This window comes from Ammospiza caudacuta, chromosome 6 (assembly GCF_027887145.1).
Source record: "Ammospiza caudacuta isolate bAmmCau1 chromosome 6, bAmmCau1.pri, whole genome shotgun sequence".
NCBI classification, from domain to species: Eukaryota; Metazoa; Chordata; class Aves; order Passeriformes; family Passerellidae; genus Ammospiza; species Ammospiza caudacuta.
In genome coordinates this window covers 43,719,076-43,744,863 of record NC_080598.1, presented here as the reverse complement: position 1 = coordinate 43,744,863, position 25,788 = coordinate 43,719,076, and the positions used below count along the sequence as shown (strand labels likewise).

General features: G+C 44.9%; 1 protein-coding gene across 5 annotated transcripts in view; it reads right to left on the bottom strand.

Moving 5' to 3' along the window:
• Nucleotides 1-25,268, bottom strand: part of ESRRB (estrogen related receptor beta) — a 36,450-nt gene extending 11,182 nt beyond the window's left edge. The window contains exons 1-4 of one of the 5 annotated variants that reach the window (XM_058807007.1): nucleotides 24,839-25,268; nucleotides 15,848-15,964; nucleotides 2,123-2,233; nucleotides 1,345-1,536 (exon numbers count right to left, since the gene is read on the bottom strand). In XM_058807007.1, the coding sequence (XP_058662990.1) occupies nucleotides 1,345-1,536; nucleotides 2,123-2,233; nucleotides 15,848-15,964; nucleotides 24,839-25,235 (817 nt within the window). In that variant the 5' untranslated portion in view covers nucleotides 25,236-25,268. Of the gene's footprint in view, nucleotides 1-1,344; nucleotides 1,561-2,118; nucleotides 2,234-15,847; nucleotides 15,965-24,838 lie in introns of all 5 variants that reach the window. The other 4 variants (XM_058807003.1, XM_058807005.1, XM_058807006.1 and 1 more) reach the window with 4 other exon arrangements.
• Between the last annotated feature and the right edge of the window lie 520 nt (nucleotides 25,269-25,788).

Sequence of the window (25,788 nt, the reverse complement as noted above, 5' to 3'; positions counted from 1 at the left end):
ATGGATTCCAGCACTAGTATGGTTATAATCCCTTCAGATATGGCAGATCTCATGTAAGAAGGGCATCACCAAGATTAACCTCTTATCAGAAATACTGTCCTGAAAATGTTTCTTCAGACTTCAGAGTCCCATCTCATAACAATCCATATTCCATATAGCCCATAAAACCATTAACTTTTGGGTCCCAGGAGAAACACATTAGAGAAAAACAGAAGCAGCTGCCAAAAAGCCAAATGAGAAGCAACAGAAAGAAACAAAATACATGGGAAAACTAAACTGTCTGATCACATATATTAAGATGCTTCATCAAAAAAAAAAAAAAAAGAAGAAAGCCAAGAAGTGAAACAAAACAACACAGACCCATGCAGTGGAAGACATAGTCAGCATGCAGTAAATCCTGTGATCCTGTATCAGAGCCTCATATATTCTCCTGACAAAAGGAAGGGGAACAGAAGGCAGGAGATAACTGAAGTGAGCTGTTTATAAACAGCTTTAGTGAGCTGTTCATAGTGAATTTCTGAAGCAATCTTTGGAAAGTGGCCTTGTAAATCCCAAGGATATCCTCTAAGTTCCCTGGCTAGCCTTCTCCACACACAAATTCAACCTGTTTCTGGTGAGGCTGGAGAGAGACTAGAGAGAGGGGAGCATTTTCCCTTCCCAATCCAAATCTGGGAAGAGCCCACAACTCAACACTGAGGACCATATCTGCTCCTTCAGCCTTGGTCCACCCTACCTGCAGGTGTGGGACACTTACTAGGTCACTCAGTCACACAGACACACACTGCATATAGTCAGTGAGCCTTCCAAGGCCAGTCACACTGCCAATAAGTTGTCCTCATTATTTGTCAACAAAGAAGCTTTGAGATTCACTGGCAATAGCACATCGTCCATCGCAATGGGATTTGTTCTGTCATAAATCCATTAGGACAAGATTTCCTGAGACTGGACAAGAATGCCCACTGCTGAGAAGGCATGTATCTGCCTTGTTATTAGCAGTCACTGCCATAGTATTTATTCAGCTATGAACACAGCAGAGCTAGGTCATGTTGATGTGCAAAACTACTCAAGTCCACCATGCCATCCCTAAGGCTGTCTCCCATGTGCTTCCACTGGGCCACTCAATATGACAGAGAACTTCATTGTATCATTTCAAAGCCTTCTGTGTACACACATGTACAGTGATCAATTTATGCACCTCCATCATAGGCTGCACTGGAGTTTGTTACCAATGAAAGCCCATCACTATAGGAAAAAGTCTTTGTTGAGACCCAAATGGATAGGCACATAGATAAATAATATCTCCCTTTGCTGTTCATGCTTACACCCTTGTAATTCCCCATTTACCTGGGATGTGCTTTGCCCAGCCAATGATCACCACCAATTCCCTGTCTGCCAGGTCACAGAGGGTTGTCAGGGCTTTGATGTCGCTCTCCGGCATGGTTGGATCAGGCATGGCATAAATCTTCTCTGGCTCAGCCACCAGCAAGTGGGAGACGATTTTGGTCACTGCACATTTCAAAGGAGAAGTTGTTGTATCTCTTGTGACATAAGGTGAACCACCTGGGACAAGACGTGACTATAGAGCCCCTAGGACCTCAGTAATGGTTTTGGTCACAACAGAAAACCACACTGCAGCTACGCAAGCTGCAGTGGTCTGCCTATGACAAACCAGCTCTGCACAGGGATGACAAAAGCAGGAAGCTGCTGTAATGTTGTCATTGTCTCAGGCAGGTCCACTGAGGGAAGAAGGAGGTATAAACAAAAAGTCAGTAGGATCTGGAGAAGTTTAAAGAGCTATGGGTAGTATTGAAGAGAGTAATCAGCATGGCACTGGTTTTGTTAACATGGCATGGGTAAAGGAAAAGATCAGAATATCACTAAATGGATTTACATAATCTCCTAGGAAAGGTCTGGTATTTAACCTTAGGTACAATGAATTTAGTACCTGAGCTGTTCCTAAGCCTCTCTAGTTACCTCTACAATACAATCGTAAGAAAAAATTCCCGTACTGTTGACTGATAGAGGAATTGGAAGTGACAATTGCTATACTGTTTTTTTGGGAGACCCGAGAGAAGAAATATATTGGCAGCTCAGAGGACCACAATTCAAGACCAATACATACATGGCTTTTTAGCTGGGGGAGGGATCTGTAAGCTCAGGTAAGTGCTGCTCTCAGAATCCAGTCGCCTTTTGTATTTCTGACGGCCTCCACGGACTCGATCCAGACGAACACCTGCAGGTAAAACCAAAAAGTCCTCATGATTCCTTAGTGCCTTACAGAACCTTGGCATGCAAATACTAGAATTTGCTAAGTAAGATGTTCCCCACACTCCAGGGAGCTTCTCTCTCCCTTGAGGGAAGATCTCAGAGATCTCACTTGAGATCTCAGCTGAACCCATAAATCTCAATACCAGCTAGACTGCCTCCAGCTCTAAGCATGCTGCTCTGAGCTTTACTTTTATTCAAAACATTAATGAACACAGAAATTAACCCATTCAAACTCTTGAATCACTATAAATCTGATGGGAAAATGAAAAGCTTCAGAACTCAATGCCCTCTACATGATCCTGCTTTTAAAAAGAAAGACTTTAAATGTCAATCAAGCCAGCAGTTATAAAAATAAGCTTTTAGATTGTTCTTAAAAATGAGAAGTTAAATGTTCTGTGACCTCTCACTGTTTATATTTGAAAAAAGTGACCTATAGCAAACAGATAATGAACTATGAATTCAACAAAGATGTTTCAGCCTTGATCAAGTAAGGCAACTGTAATAAAAGTAGAATCCAAATAAATAGAAACAACCTTGACTACAATAAAGCAATGATAAAGACGAAGTAAGGAGACACTGAAGAATTTGTTGCAGGTCTTTCAGAGTACAGTGAAAAAACTCCCAGTAACTGGGAAGTACCAGTGATTGTCACCAGGTAAAAAAACCATAGCATCATCAATAGACCAGGAACAACAAGTTGTCACATTAGTACAAAATATGATGCTAAAAACAAACTGTGAAAAAAACCCTACAGATATTGATGCAGTTGTCTGTTTTTTTCTGAGCAGCCATATGGAGTCTGATATTCAGTCTGTGAAATTGGGGTAACTCAGTCTTGCTGGGAGAAACAGCTTTGGAAAAAAAATCTTTCAAGGTAAATGTAGGAACATTTTATTAGAATAAAATTTTGAATTTACACTATACAAGTACTTCCTTAGAAACACACAGGAGTTTACCTAGTCTGATCATGGGAACCAATTATGTGATATACTTACTAATCACATTAAGTCATTAATATTTTGCAATCATACCACTACATAAACAACTAAAAGCAAACACGCCACATCAGTTTTGAAGTGACACTTTTTGAACAACCAATACACCTGAAAAAATCTGCATTCGGCTGGCAAATATTCTACCCTAGAAGGAGGCATGTCTGTCACACTGCCTTTCAATGCCATGTTTGCTTACTCTGTCAGGGAAAAGATAAAGCTTTTACTGTGGTGCTCACACCAGCCACACCTGCACCACCTGAAACCGCTACTTGCAACAATGTCTAGATCCCGATACTCTTCCTGGCTAAAGCACCAAAACAATTTGACTACCAATTGCCCCCTAAGCAACAAGAATACCAGGCCAACAACACTCAGTCTGGAGCAGGATCTCACACTGAGCAGGAGAAGCAGGAATGAGCAGGTGTGGAGCTCTGCACAGCAAGCGAGCTGCTGCTGTGGGTGGCTGCTATGGGAGGACAGCAGGTGTTGGAGAAGATGGAGAGAAAGGTATGAAGCTGATGTAGGTGAACTCAGGTCACACTGAGTAATTTCTTTCCCCTGTCCCATTTTCTATTTCTTACTCCGTATAGAGAATTTACGGACATCCCCAAGTACCACCTTTCTCTTCCATTACATGGTATTGTTTCTGAAAATTATGCCTATTGCTTCTTTTACTTCCATTTCCTGTGGCAGATAGCCTGTGGGCAGGACTCCTTCCTGGGAGCCCAAAACCACTTCAGAGAGCAATTTCAAAAAGGACAGCCAGGGAATCCCAAACCTGAGGTTATCTAGGTAGATCCCTAAGGAACAGCAGTAATAAAATGCTGAACGAAGCAGGAAATTTTCACTTCCATCCATGATTTCTTTCCCTCTATAAACGTGCCCTGGTTTCTTAAGAAATAAGATTCTATTCCATGCTTTTCTGAATGAATGACAGCTACCTATAAGCCCAGAGACAAGGGAGGGACACAAATTTCTGCAACTGCCAGTAAACCAAACAACCAGGTATGGAAAAGAAAAGAATCAGGAATATACTGTTGGAAGATTATAGAGGAACAGGCTGCCAAGATTCAGGACTGAATCACATCTTCCCAGGACCCTTCCAGGTCAGGATCATAGCTGGGTGCATTCCCTCACACCAGTGGTCAGGGGGAGGGAAAGAGGGAGATGCCATTCTCGGCTGACAGAAACCAACACACAGCTCTCCAGGATGCTTCTGCTGTGCAGTTTGCTAAGCAGCGGGAGGGGGAACGAGGAGAAGCAGGGAGGAAATGGGATAAGGAGCCTGTTTCCTCCTCCCAAGGAGAATGCCATCCTCCAGTGCTTGGCAGAGGGATGGCTGCACAGGTTGCAGCAGTATTAGGGACCCTCAATCAGATTATAAGGACACAAGGGACTTAAGTGCATTAAAAAAAGATAAGAAAGACGCAGAGAGATTTACCCTCCATCCCTCCTTCCCCCACTGAGCAGATAGAGGTCTGTTTGCCCAAGGACTTTCAGCTTGTTAATTTTGAACAACTGTTTGTCCTCCTCTTGTTCCCCTTCCCTTGTGACACTCCTTGAGGCAAACATTTTCAATCAGCACTTGCAGAGCCACAATTCTAGCCTGTCATCATTGCTCCAACCACAGAACTGGTGAACAGGCTGAGCCCCACACAACACAAGCCAGGTCCAGCTGCTGAGTGAAGTGACTACAGGTTCTGTAGTTTACAGTGACAGGTACTACAGTAAACAAAAGCATTTCAACCCTCCAACTCCCTGACTGTGACACTCCAGACATAAGCATCATGGTAAAATCCTTTATCTAAAGATCTGACAGCCTGATGGGTCATATCTAGATGGAAGGAAAGGGCATGGCCAAAAATCAGTACCTGTGGTATCTAGGTACTCAGGTTAATGCCTGCTGCTCTGCTTGATTTCCTCTGTGGCTGATTTTAACACAGGCAGGCTGGTTACAGTGCAGCTCTGAGAGGGACACTAAAGGACAGACATTAAAATGGAGTGGGGAGGTGTGGTGGGTGAGCTCAGAGAAGCACCATGAAGGAAAACACTAAGCAGAGAAGAAATGGAGGGGAATGTAAGCTGGGATATGAATGGAAGTGAGAGAATGTAAGGAAAAGGAAGATGAAAGAGAGGGCTGGAGCAAAGCTGAGGGGCATGTCCACTGTAATCACAAGGGCAGGTTAAACACCACATGTGCAGCCACCTGAGCCTTAACTGCAAGGTGCAGCAGCCACACATGAAATGCAGCTGTCCATACTGAAGACTTACACAGGATTTGGTACTGCAGCCTCACAACAAGACAGCAGCAAAATAAAGCTCGTGCACAAACCCTATGCTCACATCTATCACAACTGGCCAGTTCAAAGGAGAAAAGACACATCCTGCAAAAATGTCACTGCCACAGGCACTCCTAGACCCCCCTCTGTGTCAGCAAGGAGTTGAGATCAACAGTATAGGACAAAGTTTGGAAAGCACCACCCTTTGATAACTTACCTTGATGGCAGTTCCTTCAAATTAAGGCTATCTATTCTGGAAACATGCCCTATCCTCCCATTCCCCTGTATGGCAATAAACTGCTGCTGTTCATTCCATTTTGTTACCTTTTGAGAGATGCTGCATAAAAGTTCTCCTCATCTGACCTAGCTATGGAGCTGACCCTGGTGTATGCCCCAGGAGTTGAGTTCCAGCTCCCCCACAGCTTGTTCTCTGCTCCCCTGCCTGCCCAAGCCCCTCTGACCTTGCAGGGAGGAGGGCAGATCCAGGACTTGTGCAGGACTTCTCAGCTCAGCATCCTGCCAGGGCAGGGATGTCAGTTTTCTAAGTGTCCTGTGGGTGCCACTCGTGTTCCAAGCACTCTGGCAGGGAGGTCTGTGCCAGCACCAAGCCTCTGCAGTGGGAGAGCTGATCTGCTGATCGTTCAGCTCCCTGCACTTCTCTGACATGCTCCTTGGAGAGACGTCTGCCCGACAACTTTGGGATCAGATGTCCCCTTACCGACTTGATAACATCAGGCCTTGGGGTTTTTTTCTTAATGGAAGTAAAATAATTCCATCTTTTTTTAAAAGCTGGACCCAGGCCGAGACTGTCGGAAGTAAAAATAGCCGAGTAGGCAGAGGCGACAGCACACAGAGTCAGGTTTAGTTTCTCTTTTATTTTCTGGGGACTAAAAATACCCCTAAAAGCTCTGTGAAGCTAAGCCCTGGCCAGTGGGAAATGCAGTCAAGGCCCAATATCAGCTGTCGTGTCAAATTACCAGCCTCACCTCACTTTCCATTGAGTCCTATCACATGGCCATGGATTGATAGGAACAGAAAGATCTATCTTGCCAAAAGAGCTAACAGAGGAGTCAAGCTACAGGGTTTGCATGCTACAATATGTGTCTAGACCAAGAAGGACACAACCAAAGGGAACACAGGGCAAGTGCTGGCCAGGAAGCAAAAGGGAACGCTCAGATTTTGCTGAGCTTCCCTGATACACTAGCCAGGTTCTGTGTCCACTGCCCACCTAATCCCTGAGCTGCAGTTTCCACACTGCTCTCCCAGGGTCTGAGCTGGGGTGGTGCTCTGTAGCTAGCAGAGCACTTGTGTCTCCAGGAGCTGCAGTACATTTATAGTACTGGCCAAGGAAGCCATCCTCCAGTGCCTTATAAGCCATTCTTGTGTCCTTATAAGCCAGTATCAGCTAAAAGCAGAGAAGAAAGGAAGGGAGAAGGGTTGTATCCAAAGTGTCTCCTACAAAGTTTCCCACTCCTTTCTGCTCAGAACTTCAGGAGAAACAATAGCAAGTGGTAATGGGATGAGTGAGCCAGGAGGAAGCCTATCAAGGAAACAGAAACCAGAGATGACCATTAAGAGTCAGGTCTGCCAAGATGGAGAAAGAAATAGACTACAGTGAAAAGCATCTCTGCCTAACAGGAATGGAGAGGCTGCAAACTGACTAGGCTCTCTTCTGTTACTCAGACTCCAGCTCGGGAATGAGAAAAGATCCCTTTATACTATTAGGCTCTAACATTGCAGCAAAAAGAGGCCAGCCCCTAGAGAGTCTTTTGGTAGGTGACTGATGTGATTACCCAACTCATCTGAAATACAGAAAAGCACCTTGAGGGTCACAAATCAGCACCACCAGAAGGACCTAGTGACTAGCCTGGTGCAGGTGACCAAACCTGGAAATTACACTTTGAAAGAGAGGGGGAAGAACTATCCTGGGGATGAGGGGAAGTGGAGATGAAAATCCATCTCCTGTGTTTCAAGAGCCTACAGAGAAATTAGATCAGTTCAAGTAGGATGCTGCAGTCTCTTCCACCTTTGATGGTTTCAGAGTTATCTTAGTCAGCTAGGAAAGTTTCTTCACTGTCAGGCTGACTGAAGAGTCCCTGGATGCAGAGAAACAGGTTAGCCCTGTAATACCTGATGATACCTGGTGCCAGAGGCTCCCAGATGCCTTGGAGCAGTGACACAAGGTGTCAGCTCCTCACACACAGGAACACAAGCAGCACGTCCCAAATGGTTGGTCCAAAGCATACAGAGCCAGGTGGAACCCACACAGCTTCAGACCAGTCCTTCTCCTCTGCCAGTGGCAGCTGCATGGCTGCCAGCTCTGCAGGGCTGTCTGCAGCACCAGCCACTGCTGTCTCTCAAATGTACATCTTCCTTCCCCTGCTGAGCCCCTCTTACTTTATTCCCCCCACTTTGCTCCCTCTAGAAACTCAGGAATTAACAAGGGCTTCAAGGGCAAATTTCAGTGGAGCAGATTTTGGAACAGGTACAGGAGCATAAATATGGATCAAGAACAACAATTTTTATAAGTGACAAAATGGAGAAGCCCCCACCACTACATGGAAAGAGGTCTACTTGTGATGGAGATCCACAGAGGACAGGAGTTAGACCCACCTACACAGCATGCTCTGCTTTGTCCGGCCTCTAACAGCAGCTCTGCTTGAGCCTTGAAGCATCTCCTCAAGTCCTCACCTCAGCAGTGGCTTTTCTAATGCTAAGAACTACTGTCCGTTTCTTATTGAATTCTTAAATTGGCACAGTTGTGCCAGGAAGTTCTGAATAAAGTTCCTCTCAGGATACCCTGCAGGTCAAGAGCTGGCACAGCCTTCAAAGGTGAGTCAGGGAAAGGGATTGAGAATCTCAGCAGAGCTGAATCACTGGTGCACACAGGTTATCAGAGGCACATGCCCAAAGTTACTGTAGAACAGTGGGGGCATACATTCAGTCCCATCCCATTCTTGCTTACACTGAAGAATCTTACCTGCTGTGTTGTCAAAACTGCCTAAAAGCTTCTAGGACAATGGCTGGGTTCTAAAAATTCCAGGATGGTTGTTGCAGTTTGTATCTGCTTCCTCTTTTCTGTTCATATTATAAGAGCACTAAGCACAGTTTTGGTGACAGAATACACAAAGTATTTATTATAAACCTATGTAGGGGTGATGCCTCTCTGAACCCACCTAGATGTGTATTGATGGAATCTGGACTTCAATGTTTAAAAGAATGGAGATCTAGTTAGGTGTGGTAAGAACCACAACATTCAAGATTAATGAGAGGAAAGAAATTGAACAGATTCATAATCCATTAGATAAGAGAGAAGGTGTAAGGATGCTCCTGGATGTGCCATTTTTATGTCCAGAAAACAGACACCAAGTGCATTCAGTCCAATGTACAATTTGTGAACAGTCCATCTGCTGGAAGCCTCCTCTTTGGAGAATTACCATCAACCTGCCAAAGGCAGCACATGCTCTCTGTCACAACTCAGCTCCAGCCACATTGCAAATGCTCAATTTATGCCTTGGAAAATAGTTGGGTGTGGAAGATAGAGTCATCAAGATGCCACTCACTGCTCCCAGAGATCCCATTTCAAAGGACAGGGGGTTGCCTGTCTGTTTATAAGCACAAAGATATTTTAGAGAAAGAAAAATAATTTTTTCATTCTCGTTTTTCATTTGGGTACCTCCAATAGTGATATATCTGGCAGTGGCTGGAGGCAGAATACTCTATAAATACAAAGCCACTACATTGCACACAGCAGCAACCTGATCGGGGCTACCTTTTAATTTCCTGACATGAGCTGGCCACTAACCCAATTACCCAGGGTCCCTGGAGGAGCCCCTATCCTTCCCAAGAAGCACAAAGCAGGAGCCCAAGCATATTGCAGGGATGTCAGCTGAGCTTTCACTGAAATCAAATATCTTTTTGAGAACACATGGTCTGAAAGCGGGAATGGGGGCAGGAGGGAGAGGCTGCTGGAAGCACTTTGCTCCATTGAGAGATTCTTTCACTTGAAAACAGAAATTAAACACCCTCCGTTTGGTTACATTGCCAAAAAGGAGTGCTGCTGTTGATTCAGTTATCTGGAGTTTCGTAGAAGATGAAGGCAAAGTTGTAAGTGGAAGCGGTTTGAAGTCGCCAGTGCTTGGAACCCCTTGCTCAGATACGACATGACCGCATCAAATTTACAACATCACACAGCCATGTCTGTCCAGGATGACAGATTTGATTCCTTGTGAAAAAATTATGACATCAGCAGCTGGTAAGGGAAACTGAAGAGTTAGGAATAAATACCAGGGCAATTCCACTGAGTACAGGGTTTCCTAATCAGCCAGAGTCTTGAAGAGGAAATGCATTTAAGAGATAGCTGCTTCTGAAATTTGGAGATTACAGTCTCACTGTCTTGCAAGTGGGGATCACCTCCAGCATTCACAGAGATGCAGCACTAGATAACACAAGGGTTACCAAGTTATTGCAAGTTTCTGGGAGCAGGGTATTCCCAAAGACACCAGGGAGAGGAAGGAAAAGGGAACAGAAAGATGAGCTGAATGAACTTTATGACTCTTTTCTGTACACTTCTCTTGCCCGTTTCACTGCCTGGTGCTGCAGTGTCAGTATCCACACATTCCAGCAAACTTTACATCAGAAATTATATTAGACAGATAGGAGTCCTATCCAAGAGCTTGGGAGATTTGTAGCAAAGCATTTGGGTTCCTTGTTGAATTCAATTTTTGAATGTTCTCTAGCACTTCTTATTGAAATGCATTGGGAGCAAAGGAACAAAACCGGGGCAAGGAATGGTTGTATCTGAGCTTACTACAGCATAACAGTTTTGGGAGGAAAGAGAGCCATGCAGATGAGATAAATCACATGTCTTTACTGGATAATTGCCTAACTTCTCCCTTGCTGTTAAAAAGCCTCCCTTTTGTGCATCCAGATCAAGATTACATATCCTCTATCTTCCTTCCTTTTATTTGTAGACTTCACCCTCACCACACAAGGGTGATTCTTGAGAGCCAGGAGGCAAGGCCTGAGGACAACTTACCTTCAAAGACATTCAGAGTGGGGTAAAACACCTCATACAGGGCAGGTTTCCTATCTGAGGAACCCCACTCCTGCTTTTAGCACGTGCAGTGCATGTACTCCTGCAAACTCCTATCTTCTACTTTCTGAAATAAGGTATACCTGGTCTATCACTGGACACATCCCCAGGGCCCTTTCAGTCTTTGCTCTCTTTCTTGGAAGCCAGTCAGTGATGTCTGCAAGAAACTGGGCAGAAGCCACTCATACATCCCAGGAAGTTGCACTTAGTCATGAGCAGGACTCTGAGGAGACAAGTCTCAGCACTGGCAGGGAGCAGAGGACAACTTCAGCAACATAACATACATTACTTCATTAAAAAGGAAAATAAGACTCAAAGGCTGGGGGAATAATCAATGGCATTTCAATGCCTGGATGAGATTTTTTTACAGACATTTTCTTTGCTGTGGGGTTTTCTGCTGTGATGGGACACAATTCCATGTGCATGCACTTCATGAAAAGCATTTCATGACCCAGCTTTGCTTTCTTTTCAGAACTGTTTATGCTCTCTTTGAGTCTCTGCAGATGTGCCAGGACAGAACAGGGAACAACACAGCTTTAGAAACAATACAATCCTGTGAAGAAAACGTTCTGCAGAACTTCGACAAGAGAAAGGGCCAAACAGCCAGACAACAGCCAGTCTATTCTCTTTGGTGTGGCATGGTTTGATATGTCTGATCCTCATTTCCAGCCAAAGATGAGTTCTATAATGAGAGGCCTTGATTCATTGCAATTCACCTGTTATTCCCATCCCTCTTCTGATGATCTCAGATAATTTCCCTTTCATGGGCAGTACTGCATTTATGTGAAGAGGTTTTTGCAGCAGGAGACTGCAGGGGTGGTTTCTGTGAGAAGACATCAGAAACTGCCCCTATGTTCACTCCAGACAGCTCCAAAATGGGCCCACCACTGCCCAAAGCTCAGCAATGCTGGTGGTGCCTCCGTGATAACAAATTCAACAAGGGGTAGAAGCTGAGACAGAGGCACGAGAAAATACAGAAGAAACAGGCCCACAGATACCAAGGTCAGAGAAGAGGAGTCGCCACAGATTCTGGAGGACCTGGGGTGCCCCAGGTTCAGAGAGGCAGCAGAGGTGTGGAGGGCAAAGTTGTGAGGTCATGTTTAACCAGCCAATCAATGCCCAAAATGAAACCTCTAAGCCCACATACACAAGCATTGTGCCATCTGAAATTACATCTGCCTCTTGAAGACAAAGAAATTGCTGTACAACAGAAACGTTATGGGTGGCTACAGCATGAATGGCAAGGGTATATTCATCCTAAAACTGACAAGTTATACTGAGTTTTTAAAAGAGTTTTGAGCAGCCAAACTGCTGAAATTTCTCAGTCTATTATTCCAGAAATTCAGGAAGGTCTAGATCTACTCTGTAGGGCCCACAGTTAAAGAACTACACTTAGTCATTGGAGGCCCAAGAGAGACAGCAACGGGAGCAAAGAGAGGCCATGGGCTGGACAAAGCCCAGGATTCCCAGCTCTGCACAATGCCTCTCCACTGCAAGTTGCAGGGCACACTTTCCCTGCACTGGCCATCCCCCCACACCAGACATAATCTTCCCCATTTGGGGTGAGCAGTATCACTGGTTTCCCTGATTTTTGCAGAGCAGAGGGACATGCAATTCTACTGGACAAAGCTGTGAAGATGCCCATCTCCACTGCCTGCAGGCTGGTGGTGCAGCAAGGCAAAGAGCAGCAGAGCACAGATTTTCTGGGGACAGTGCACACCTACATGAACACCGGGACTGGAATCTGCTGGAATGCTGGACTTGAGATTCAGCAGGTTCCTATAGAGCCTGCAAGGCTAATTAATGCTCCCTGGGGCACACTCCAGATGGAAGAGGAAAGTGAGAGACAGACAGCCAGACAGGCCAACACTTCAGACATTTGAGCCAGCTGGGCTCCGTGGGCAGAGCTTTCTGCTTGCCACTTTCCCCAGTGAGTCTTGCCTGCTCTGCAGCACCACACCAGGAGAACCTGAGACAGCAAAGCTCTGGTGTCCGTACAGTTCCCTTGTTGCAGTACATTGATCAGAGCTCTCTTAAAGAAAGTGGCCTGGATATCTGAGACACCTATTGATTGCTCCATTGGCTCTCTTCCTGCCCTGATCCTCATTCACTCGGCATTGCCTGAATAACCTGCACGTCTATGTCAGGGCCAGTCTCCCTGGATCTTAAAGGGCTGCATTCACAGCTTTCTGCCCAGCTGCAGCCTACGCAGGGAGAAGAGATGTCTGGTGACCCTTATATGCAGTCTCCAAGAGGAGGATTCAAGTCTCCTGCAGCATCAAGGTGAGCATTTCAAGTGCAAAGCAGACCTTGAAGTCATGGTTATTTGTTTTTTGCCATTTTTGAGTACTGTTGCCTTCTGCTTCTAGAACAAGGTAACGCCACATGCCCAGCAGGCAGGAGATGGCATCATGTATGGCAACAATAATCAGGAAAATGAGGAGAAATCATGAAGCCCTTAACTAATTACTAATGGAATATCACATTCTTCTTGAGCAAAAGCATAGTTTCTTTACCCAGAAACATCCCCACTGAGTTACAAGCCCAGTGGCTTGCCCAAGGACATCAAAGGGAAAACTGAAGAGAAGAACTGATTTCTAGATCTTGCCTTTAACCAAAAGACTGCTTTCCTCCAAACTTTTGATAATCAAGCAGGACAGAGAACCATCAAGAGACATCTTGTCCTAATGAGAGTTTGGAGACTGCAGAATAGGCTCTCTGGAGAAACCAAAACATCAGGGATTCTTAAAAACAGTTAAACAACTAGAATGGTACAGTTGGGAACACTCGTGCCTTGGCAGAGAAAAGGGATGGATGAGCTAACAGGATGACAGATTAGAGATGGAAAAGACCATTGAACCTTTTCTAATATGAAATCCCTTGTCAATTCTGCATTTTGAGCAATTCAAACAATTATGGATTTGTTCTTTCTAGAAACTCTTGGCTCTGTGGAGACCAAATTGTGTGACACCATTTTTCTCCCTTCTTGGATTTGGCTTTTAAAGATGTGTATTGATTGAATTCTGTATACTAATACTTTGTGCTTCCACCAAGCTTCACATAAAATTAACTAATTGGTCCTCACAATTATTTTGCAAAGCAAAGCAGTATGACCCTTATTTCTCAGCTTGGGATACTGAGCAAAAGAAAGAAAAAAAGATGCCTGCCCAACATCACTTGACCACTCTCTGTTAGGACACAGGACCCCTATTTGCAGATTGCTAGGGTAGTCTCCTCTGCTCTTCTTGACATTATCATGTGCTCCTCTGCTCTTCTTGATATTATCATGTGCTCTTGTATCCCATTGCTATCAATAAATCTTTATGATGTATTTTCCACAGCTCTAAATATTATGGGCAGGATCATAGATACACTAACATCAATAGCAAACCACCCTTCCCCAGTGACTTTAATGATGCCTGATCAATCCCTATATGAATAACTAAATACACTTCAGCACAAAAGCAGCCATAGAGTCAAATTTCAGTTTGCCACGGGTAGTATCCCACAGGGTTTGGGAGTTCAGGCACAGCACAGTGTGAGTGAATTTACACTGCTTTCCAGACTAACTCTGGGCTGGAAGGAGTTAACTGTTTTCACAAAACTTGGAGGCCAAGACATAAACCCTCCACAGGACCTTGCTCTGAACAGTGCTGAACTCCCAGAAGTGGAAGCAGAGATGCCCTGAGCACACAGCCAGCACACCAGCACTGCCTCCTGTGACTGCTCCCCCAGCTGCCAGCTCCAAGAGGCTCAACTGCTCAGAAGCAGGACAGCACAGACACTGGCAGCCAGCAAGCCTGAACCTGTACAGCTACTCTGCAGAATGCCTGGAGCCACTATAGGTGTTTAAGGTTGTTTTGTGGGATTCATACGAATAGGCTACAGTGCAATAACAACCTGCACTGCCACTAAAGCCAGTGTCACCAGTGTATATTGGCTTTAGTGGATAGTGGGATACATCCCCTCCCTGAACTACCACATGAAGAGAAGCAGGTTTCCAGTGGTCTTTAACTACAAAGTAGGTGCCTCCCTCCCAGTAGGAGATCAAGATGCTCTGAGTCTACCACCTCTACACCTAGGTCAGGAAGGGCTGAACTGCAGAAGCTTGCATCTCCTCCTGTGGTAACTGGTATGCTCTAGAAGAAAGATATTTAACCACAGAAACTACATATCCATCAAAGAACAAAATGGGTTTAATGTCTAATCCACATTCTTAACAACACTGGCTGCCATCAACCTGCCTCTCAAAAAATGAGAGAGCTCTAGTGAGAAGCAATACACACTCAACTGACATTGTACAATTTACTACCAGCTGCTGTGATGTTATGACCTGGAAGAAAGCTGTATGCTGGCATCTTGGCTCCAGCATACAGGACTCATGCATAACCACAGCCAGCAGCTGTTTCTTGTAGTTAAGCTGAGGGGATCTCGCTCTGCTGGCAGAGTGATGCAGAGGGCTATGTGCAGTGCTTCTCCTTCCTTCCCCTCCTCCCCTCACTGCCTTTCCCAGAGGGACCCAAGGGAAACAAACCTTTAAAGTCAATCCATAAGAATGTGTTTAATTGCCACTGAATTCCCTGTGGTTCCTCTTGAATGGACAAGGATTGAAAAGGGGGGTGTGGGAGGAAAAACAGCACAGGAGAGAAGCTGAACACTGCTCAAAGAGTGCTGAACAGATCAATAGGCTGAGCAAAACACAGACTGAGTATGCAGGGCAGAGGACCCACAGCTCCCAGACAAACCTGTGCTACCAACCATCTTCAGAAAGTCTCCTGAGTGGTAATGCAGGCAGACTTTCATTGCACACTGTGCCACAGCTATGCATTAACTCCATCCTTCCCTTATGAAGAGCTGCCAACCTCAATGAGAGCAATGAGAGCCTCTCCTCCTCAACACCAAAAAAATTACTAGAGTGCAAGAAGAGAAACATCCTCCAGCCCAGGGTTCCTTTGGGAAAGGAAAGGGTCTGGCACCACCAGTTTCCAGTTGTTTAATAACAGAGCATGAGAGCACTGACTAGAACCACTGTCCTCTCGGGACTGCCTTCTTGGTCACTGCCCATCCTGACTCTCTGACAAAGCCTGTAGAAAGATACATTCAGAAACACAAAGAGGCCAAGCATGTAGTTAGCCTGGGAGATTCTGTAATGTCTGGAATCCCAGGCACTGTCGAGACAGAGAAAAATTTTCATTCTGTCTCTGTCTTACCTTCTTTTAGCATCCCCACTTTGAGGCATTTCATGAAGCGACAGGCCTGACAGGACTTGCGCCTCCGTTTCGTGATCTCACACTCATTGGTGGCCGGGCAGCTGTACTCAATATTCCCTGAAAGCAAACACAGACATGGTCACCCAGGAATCATGTTCTCCCCATGGATGCAGGGACAGTCTGCAGTGCCCAGATATTTCCACCACCATCAGTCTGTAAATGTTGCATGTTTGCTCATTCACTTACACACACATCCTCTGGGACTCTACCCTGCTGACCCAGCCAAGGGGATGACTGCAGTGCTGGCTTTCAGGCACGTGTCCTCCAGGCACGTTGTCATCTCATGCTGCACCCCTTGAAACCTGCGCTGTTCCCTGAAGTCCAGAGAAGAGACTGGGAGCAGTTCAGACATTACTAGAATTTCCCTTGCTGCCAGTCTTGCTCCATGACTGTGGGACAGATGTCACCTGCGCTTTCTTGTCCTGCTTGGGCAACCAGGGAGCTCAGGGACAGCATTTTCTCCTTTGTTTCCTCCTGCCAGCTGGCATACTACAGGTAGCAGGGAAGCAATAGGTCTGCATTGAGAAAGGTGGGTAACATGTCCTGCAAAATGAACATGAGTTCTCTGTGCAATCTTTACATTTTTACTTTATTAGTCCTTGTGCGCCTGCTCTCATCCTCTGCATAGGATTCTTTCCCTCTTCCCACTTTGCTCATTCCCTTTTATTTATGATCACCCTTCAACACTGCCTATAAGACAAAAAGAGAAAGAAGCATCCCAAATTTATTTCTAATCACATCGCATTTTATTATAAGCCAAAATATAACCAAAATATGGATGCAAGGATCTGATAAAAGGGTGTAAGTGGAATTATGCTGGATCACAGTGTAAGGCAACAATTATTTAGTACTAGAAGACAACAAACAGAATCCTGCCATTCACTTTGAGCTGATGTTTCTGAAGAGGGCTGGGCAATATTTGCTGTGGAGCTGGACTGGAAATCTAAACTTGGCACTGATGCATTGACAATGACAATACATTTAAGGCAGTCTAGTTACTGGTAAATCAGGCAGGACTGAAAAAGGTATCTAAGCTCTACATGAGTGGAACAATAGAAAAGCTGGTTTAATGATTTAGAGTAGGAAACTGAGGTTTGAGAGTTCAATCAGACGTGTAGGGAGAAGTGTAGGTAAGAGCTGAGAGAACACACAATATGGACTTTGTATAGCATCAGATTAGAAGTACACTTTACAGTTTAGTAATACTGGGACAAGACTTGATTTCTATTCCTACTTTTGTAATGGATTTTTGTATTTTGGGCAAGACCATTCCCTCCTCTAAATAAAGATCAACAATATGAAACATATCAATCTCTGGAGGTGGTAAACAGACCTTGGGGTTCACTAAGCTATTGGAAAGCCCCCTAGATTCCTGAGAAAAAACAGAGCACGGAATCAAAATAAAGAAAGCACCATTTGATTCATCTCATTATTCTTGGCCCATGCTGAGTGAAACTCCAGGAGCACACAACCACCAAAGCCTAAAGGTGGTCAGCCTACTAGCTATAAAGATTCTTCCTCTCACTTCTTGTTTGGTCATAAGACTTGCAACTTCCCCCTAAGCTTCAGCCCAGCCACCCCATTCCTCTCACCACTGCTCATCTGCCCCCAAATGCAGTTTGTCAGCAAGAACAGAGTGTGCTGCACAAGTTGCTTCCACTCAGGCTGTATTTCGTCATTGTGCAGCATCTGAATTTAAATAGCCAGCCACGTATCAACATTCTCAGCTGGAAATTGAGATTCAAGCTAGATCTCAAGGTAATAAACCAATTCTTGTTCTAGACACAGAGCTCCAGCACATTACAGACCCATGAGTAGGGTGGCCTTGATCTCATGATCAGATGCTTGCTGTGCCCCACACAGGAAGGAACAGAGCAGGAGCAAACCTGGGAAAAATCTCAGACACAGTCTCACTTTTTTTTGGCCTTTGTTTGAATGCCAACCTTTCTCACCAAAGACGTGATCAGAGCTCTGGAGAGATGCTAGATTTCATGTTTTGTGGTCCAAAAGCCAAAAATTTGCCCCCTAACACACTGACACTACAGTAGGGACACTGAGCCTTTATAGCAGTGGGAGACAGTGACAGCTCTCATCTGGAAGCTCAAGGTCCCTCCATAGCGTCAAGCAGATCCCCAGGCTTCTCCATGCCTCTGTTCCCTGGATCCTTTGGCAAGCATAGACTGGAAGAGTCTACAAATCCTACACCACAACTAAATGGGAGTGTGTGAGAGATGTGTAGGTACTGGTTACCATGTACACACTCCCTGTGCAGCTCGAACAAGCAGCTCCCAAACACACGTCTGTGCTGGGATCGTGATTGCTAAAGAAGCCTCAGAGGAGCCTAAGCACTGGGAGCTTTATATCAGGCCCCAAAAGAGGCTGTGCACTGCAGAGATTGAGAGCCACAGCTGGGGGCAATGCCTGCCATTACTGCAGAAAGCAGGGGCATCACTAGGGAAGGCGCAATCAGCATTACCCAAGCAGAACTCGATCAGAAAAAACCCTCTCATTTCCAAAGTTTACCAGAGTTCTCGGATTTTTATTTTTTTTTTTGTGTCTCAATTTCTTTTATGGGTCCTGGGGCTAGCTGCCAGCACAGTGAGTTGCTCACAGCTCCCTGTAATTTCTGTAAGTGCCCTGTGATAAAGTGATGAGATTAACTCATCGAAATTCCAACAGCCTCCCAGTGGCTGGCAGTCACATCACCAGCCCAGCTGCCAGCACAGGGGCCTCAGAGAGAGTCTCCCTTCACTGCAGCAGCTGGGGATGCTGCAAAGTCCTGCAGAAGAGTGTCAGCACACAAAGGTGCACACAGACATGGACAACTCTGTATGCAACTGCAAAACGTGAGTCAAGTCTCTGTGTGTCATGAACTGTAGATTATGTGCCCCAGAAGAAAGGGGGGGAGGGAAAGGGGATAATTCAATAGACAAGGCCTTGCTTTGAGCTGTTGCTTATTAGAGAGATTTCCTTTACTTAGAAAATATTTACATTTGATCTTAAAAAATGGTAGAACCTCAGCAAAGCCATGGCACAAGATTTACCTTGAAAATGGCTTCAAAAATCAAGTGGTAGGTGAACAGATCAGAGTTTGGATTTCTTCTAAGCCCTCATATATCACCTTGTAGGTCAAATCACTTCCTCACCATGTCCTAGTTGACTCATCTGCAAAATGAAATGAACACCAAACCTACCTTCTGGAGAGATTGTGAGTCTTTATTCAATAAGGTGTAACTGTTTAAAGCCCTTAGATGAGAGATGCTACAAAACAGCAAAGGACTATTAAAGTGATAGATCATGCTTCTTCATGCTGGAGAACTGCAAAACTACCCTATTGTCTGCAAAATTAGACCTCTGACTGTTAAACAATTTGGAACATATTTTCTAGTGCACATATAATTAGTAGCACTCGAAAACTGTACACCAAAACTTCAAGAGACCCTATATTCACCCTACCTCTCTGGAACAGGATGGACTGGGAAGACAAGAATGCCTCCCTGAGCTTGGGGAGCACAGAAAAATCCCACCCATCTCCTGCTTAAATTAGGGATAGGGTTCTCAGGAGAGCAGAGCTTGAAATCAGTACAGCACTGGGGACACAAGCTACTCCCTGCTTACTGGTTCTACCTTTCTAGAAAGCCTTTCTGCAAGGAAACTCAGGAAAGATTGGATAAAAATAGCCAATAAAGTCCTTAAATAATTTTCAGCTTCTGATTGCTGAAAAAAGCCCATCTTGCTTTTTCTTGCTTCTTCTTCATTGCTTTTCACTTCAATTAGTTCTTCTAGCTGAGGCATCACAGCTCAAGCCTTGGTGTGAGGAGAGGTACTTTGTGAAAATCAGAGGAATATCTCTCAGTGATATGCATGAGGTAAGAAGGGTTATTTTTTAAGCCTCAGCTTTCAAAGAAAAGGATTCAAATGATGCTACAAGGAAAACAGGATACATATAGGTGTAACACCAGCACTGTTTGCCTCCTCAGGGTGGCACATCTGCCTCCTGCTCACAAAGAAGGCTTAGACATTTCACAAAAACTCACTCAAATCAGCCTCCTGCTTGCATAAGCATGCAGGATGGGGGTTCTGGGGCTCCCTATCAGCAGCAAATTTGTCTATAGGGTTTCAGGCACAGAAATATTTTACAGAACTTCCACAGAAAAGATCCTTCTGCACAGAGCTCGCTGTGCAGATGTACTGAAGCAAACAGAAAACACTAGGTTAATGGTACTAAGGTTGCACTGAAGATGGTTTTTTAAATTCAACTGAGCTGTGAACAGTAAGCAGCAGTCATGTGCCAGATCATGAAATACTGCACTTTCCCTGGGTAAGCTTTAGAAGTTTTTGGAAAGCTGTGAACTCCCACCTGAAAAGTAGCAGGCACATTTCTGAGAAGGACAGATGGACAGGACAGTTCCCAGCTGATGTGGCTGCTACTGTAGGGACACAAAACCTCCTTTGTGAGTGTGGATTGTAACACTCTCCTGCTCAGGAAAACTTCTGTCAATGACACCTGTTCTTAGGAGCCACTCCAAGCACCACAACAAGAACCAGAAAGCCCTACAAGACTTTATCGCAAGCCTGTTATAAATCCCCACAAGTCTTCTGAGCTGCATTATCCACCTTTTAAGCCCCTTATTGGTGTAAAGGAATCCCAACACAGCAGTTCTGTTGCTACACTCAGCTTGAAGCTGCAAGACTCAAGCTGCAAATTCTCAAATGCAGGCACTTTGCCTAACACTATTTTCCTATCCAGAAGTTGATGGTAAATATGTCTCTTTGAATCTCCAATGTTTTGCTGAGCTTTAAGTTTTTATTTTATAATAATGAGTCATTTTAGAAATAGCCTTTATTTTCACAATTTGAAGATGAAAAATAGATGCTAGGTACTCATAGTCATGAGTATATTGAATAATAAAGGACTCATATCATAACACAGCACTATTATTAGATAATATTCAAAGTAGGCAAAACTACCTACTAGTTGTAACAGTTTATGAACAAAAGAGAATGACAATATATTTGACTGATACATAATGCTCTCCTTACTGAGCAAACTATTAAGAGAAGGAATAGACTTTGATTGAGAATTTCTATCCTGTAAAAAATCCAGTATTTGCCTTTGTCTAAATTTGGATGAAAGGATTTGTTAGGATTTCCATGAAACAGAAATTAAAAAAGCTTTTATTTATAAACATCCAAAACTATGTTTTATGTAACAAACCCATTCCTTTACATTCAACTAGTATGAAATCTTTCGTTTCAAATCAGACTTCTGTTGAGCACCAATGGCAGCACACTTAAATGTGTCTGAAATCAGATTCTCTCCTATCTGCACTAGATTGCACATCCCACAACATTCACAGTCAGGTGAGGTAAATGCAAACTGCTACTAGAATATAATTCTGTGAAACAGTACAATGATAGAGAAACAGGATTAAAATTTTGTCAGCCTAGCTGAGACTGAAAATGCTTCAGGTCAGTTTAGGATTTCTGACTGCTTCAAAGCACGGGAATTACAATCCTGGGGTTCAAAATATCATGTTCAGAGAGAAAGACCTGCAGCCCAGGGATGTGTTCTCTCATCTCACCTCAGGTTTTCATTTTTCTGTCTCAAGCATTGCCAACACTGCAAAGTGGAAATGCCACACCGGTTTCCAGGCCTTGATCCTTGGGCAATGTAACACAACACAAGAAAGGACAGAGGTGGGATAGGTTAAGGGTATGTTGGGTGATCCTGTCTTCCTGTCCTAGCTCAGGAAAACCAAACACTCCATTTCAGCTAGAAGGTAATCAATGGTTTGGATTCTCCTGCCTTCTTTTTTTCCTCCTATCATCAAAATTTTTCTTGAGGAAATCTGACTTGATAAAAATTCCGCTTTTCTTTGGAAAAATCCTACTGACAGAAAACTCCCACACAGCAATGTTAGTGACCTCAGAGATATTCAGCCATGTCCGTGCTGGCGCTCACTCTATCTTCTCCCCATCATTTGAAAAGCAGCAGCCCTTGTGCTGTCCATGACAACCTGGCCTCACCTGGCCAAGTGAAAGTCAGCTGCAAAAAAGCCATCATGCTTAAAGAAGGTCCACAGCTTGGATGTCACTTCTCCCTGCTGCTGCTAGAGCAGCAGAGGGAGTCAAAAGGCTGTTGCAAGATACTCTTGCCTCAAGATATGCAGGTTTTATGTGAGTTAATGCGGCTTAAAAAACTGTAATAGGCATGGGGTAACTTGTAGTGGGGGGAGAGGGCAGTGGGACTTGATGTGAAGCTCTGCTTCATGATCAGGGGTATCTAGATAGGGCAGCAGTAGTTTAGTAATTCAGCACAGATTTAGACCCATTTTATGGCAGCATGCACATGTAGGGCCAGCAGAGTAAGAACTGTCATAGTATTCATTAGTTTTTCACCTGTCAATACTCAAGCACCGAGAAGTGAAGTGGCTTGTCCAAGACCACAAAAGCCTGATGATGAATTTACCTATTCCATCTCTTGAGCATCTGGGAAGTCCTGGGGTCATTGCTCCACCTCAGTGCTCAAACCATTGAGTTAATGCCACTCCCACATACTGAATCATGGCAAGATTTTGGTACTAGGATACTGGGAAAGCAGTTATACAACATACACATCTGCATCCTTTCTGCAAAGCCTACATCAGTGCTGGATGAAGATGTTTCACTTTGTCTGTTAGATGCTTCAAACAGCTACTGAATACAATAAAGTTGCAGGATAAACACCTTTTGGAAATGCTCTTGCCACTTGCCTCCTCTTTCCTTTGATCCTTAAATCCTTTCCTCTGCACACCCAGGGCTATACTTGGATATCACTCCCACAGCAGCAGAGCCCTGGGAACAGTGCATTTTCTTGACTCTACCAAACTCTGCAGACCTGTTTGCTGCCCACTTCCCTGGGCTCAGCCTTCAGCTCCATAGCTGAAATTGCTTACCCTCAGGCACAGCACACTTGAATCTCTCTGAGGAATAAAAGCATTTTGGTACCTCAGTTGCCAGCCCAGGCTGATGACAGGGTGAGAGAAGTTTCCACTTACTCCTTTATCCCCCCGTCTGCTACATGTTAACAGGCAATCAATTAGGGAACCACAGGGAGAAAGAATATGGCTCTGCTAGGGAAAGGAAGATGGAGGGAAGCACTCTCCCCTGTTGGGATTCAGTCAGCTGGCATATCACCTGGCTGATACAGGCTCCATGCGCTGCTACCATGCATTATTTACTTTTGAAGAGTTTTCAGAAAGTTCCTATGTCTTTTTCTTCTTCTCAAGATCTCTTCTGCTCTGCCACAGAGGTCCTCCAGTATCACTTCCATGAAGGGTTAATTATCTGGTCTTTCCCTGCATTAGAAGACACCAGGACTTTGCTTCAGAGTGCTACCCTGTCCCTGCTTGAGCACCTGAATGTGCCTAAAAGAAACACTAGGAAGGGTCCAAGGGCTGGAGAAGGGATGGAGTCAGTGCTGACAGAAATGCAAGTAAAAGTTCACATCCAATCACAGAGATTCAGCAATGACAAATCACAGAAACCCTTCCAGGGAACAGGCCAATGCCCTAGACATGGCCATGGTGTAATAAAGAAGGAAGTATGAGTGAGGCAGAGTAATTATTTCCACAGCTAGATTTCCACATTAAGGAGAGATATCTGAAATCTATGAAAACAAGATAGATACAGTGACTTTTGCAGAGACCTGGGATAAAATGCACCTTGTACTGCTCTAGAGTTGAACATCCCCAGCAACATAGTGTAATCAGTTCCATTCAATGAACAAAGTGAGTGGTCTCTCCACATGCGCATTTCTTTCATTTCACAGAGGGCAAGGAAGTATTGATGTGGTGGACTAACCCCAGCCAGCAGCCAAGTACATGCACAGCTGCCTGCTAACTGTAGAGCTGCCTTCAGTCAGCATTCCATATTTGGGCAAACCCAATACACTTCCCACTGGCAGGTGAATGATCCTGTCCTTTTTCCAGTTAGTGGAGGAAATAAAGGAGGAAATCTGTACATCCAGGCATGTTTGCTCACATGGGCCATGTGTATATAAGTATACCCAAGCATCCACGTATATTGGAAGATGTTTGGATGCACTCCTGCTTTTGATTATATTGTAGCTGCACACGTGCACATCTGCAAGCACACTTTTGGCAGTCAGGACACAGCCATGCTCCTCATATGTGAATTATACATGAAGGAGCAACTAACTGCAATTCATCTACACATGCGTGCATTGAGGTTTTCAAAATCACCTGAGGAATTGCTCATCCTAAGTGAGGCTGACAAAACCTTCATCTTCTTCAGTGCCTAGTTTTTTTAATCTTCAAAGAATATGCATCTTAATGAAAAAGGTTGGTGAAACTGGAAAAGGAGAAAAAGACTGACAATCACAAAAGTTCTCTGTCCAGATTTGTGCTGAGGTTTGTACGGAGTTCATTGCTACATATCAGGACTAGTAGGACAGTAGAATTTCTCTACTTTTGTAATGCTGGAGCTTTCACCTCAAGGTACAGATATGACTACATAAATTCCATCTCTTGGCAGAAGCATCTACTCTTCAAATGGGCCTTAAAACACCACTAGAAGGCAAAGCTCTTCCTGTCCAGGCCTTACTCCACTAGCTGCCACATTCTCATAGTATCAGTGCTACTAGCAGAGGCAGGAAGATCCTCTAGTCCAGATACCCAGATATGGTAGCCAGTCAGGCATGGAATTTAGCAAAGGTTCCTACCATCACATAGTCTAACTCCATGTCCATGTTGATTTGGAAGAACCAGAACTGAGCAGGAGGTGAGAGGAAGCATACAAAAGGATGGAAAGTTAGGTGCATTACATTCATTCTCCCTTTCCCCCTTTTATATGACACTGCAGTCTCAGCAAGGTCTGGGGCCATGTCCCTTTATTTCTATGGAGTGAATGCCTCAGTTCCCACCATACCTTGAATAGTCCTCTTGAAGAAGGCTTTACACGCCTCGCAGGAAGCCACGCCGTAGTGGTACCCCGAGGCGATGTCCCCGCACACCAGGCACAGCCGCTTGGGGATGGCGTTGAGCATGTACTCGCACTTGGTGGGCGAGTCCTCCATGATGGCGCTGGCGCAGTCGTCGTAGCGCTTGCGGCAGGACGCGCCGCCGATGCCCGTGCCATTGAACATGGGTGGCGAGTCCAGGCCATTGGGGTGGCCCCCCATGGCCATCCCGTAGCCACCGCTGGCGTCGGAGGAGCCGCTTGGGCTGTGGTGGCTGATGGCGTCAATGCCGGAAGATGGGCTTGAGGGCTCGGTCTTGATGAAGGACCCACAGCTGGAGGAGAGGTGCCGCTCCTCCGTGGCCATTCTGCCGAGCAGCCTGCGGGGAGAGAGCAAAGCACTCAGCAACCACCTGGCCAAACCCCATTCCAGGTTTACTCAAAAGAGAGCCCTCCTTTTGCCACCTCAGTCCAACTCCAGTTGGCTCGGGCAGTTCAACCCCATGTAGGCTCTTCTTGAGGAATATCAGTACAACTGACTAAGACCAGCTCACCTGCTCCCCACAGACTCACACTACAGCAAAGACAAAGCTCTTTGTGTAGATCATAATTTCAGGCTCTTCACAGGCTGCAGTGCTGGGAAGGAGCATGAGTGCTATGAAGCACAGTCTACTCAGAGCACCATCTACCCTGAGACAGCAGAAAGACACAAGCTTCCCTGTGGCAGAGCAGCTGAAAAAGGTGTTTGGTAGAGAAAGCGCTGTCCTAGCTTTATGCAAAAGGTTCAGTAGCATGCTCTGCAGAAAGGACCTGCTCAGACTGGATTTTCATTTTTTCATTTGTAGTACAGATGTCTTTGATTATTTTCAAGTTTGACTCCTTCTCTCACCATATCTCACCCTTTACCCTGCCCTGCTGCA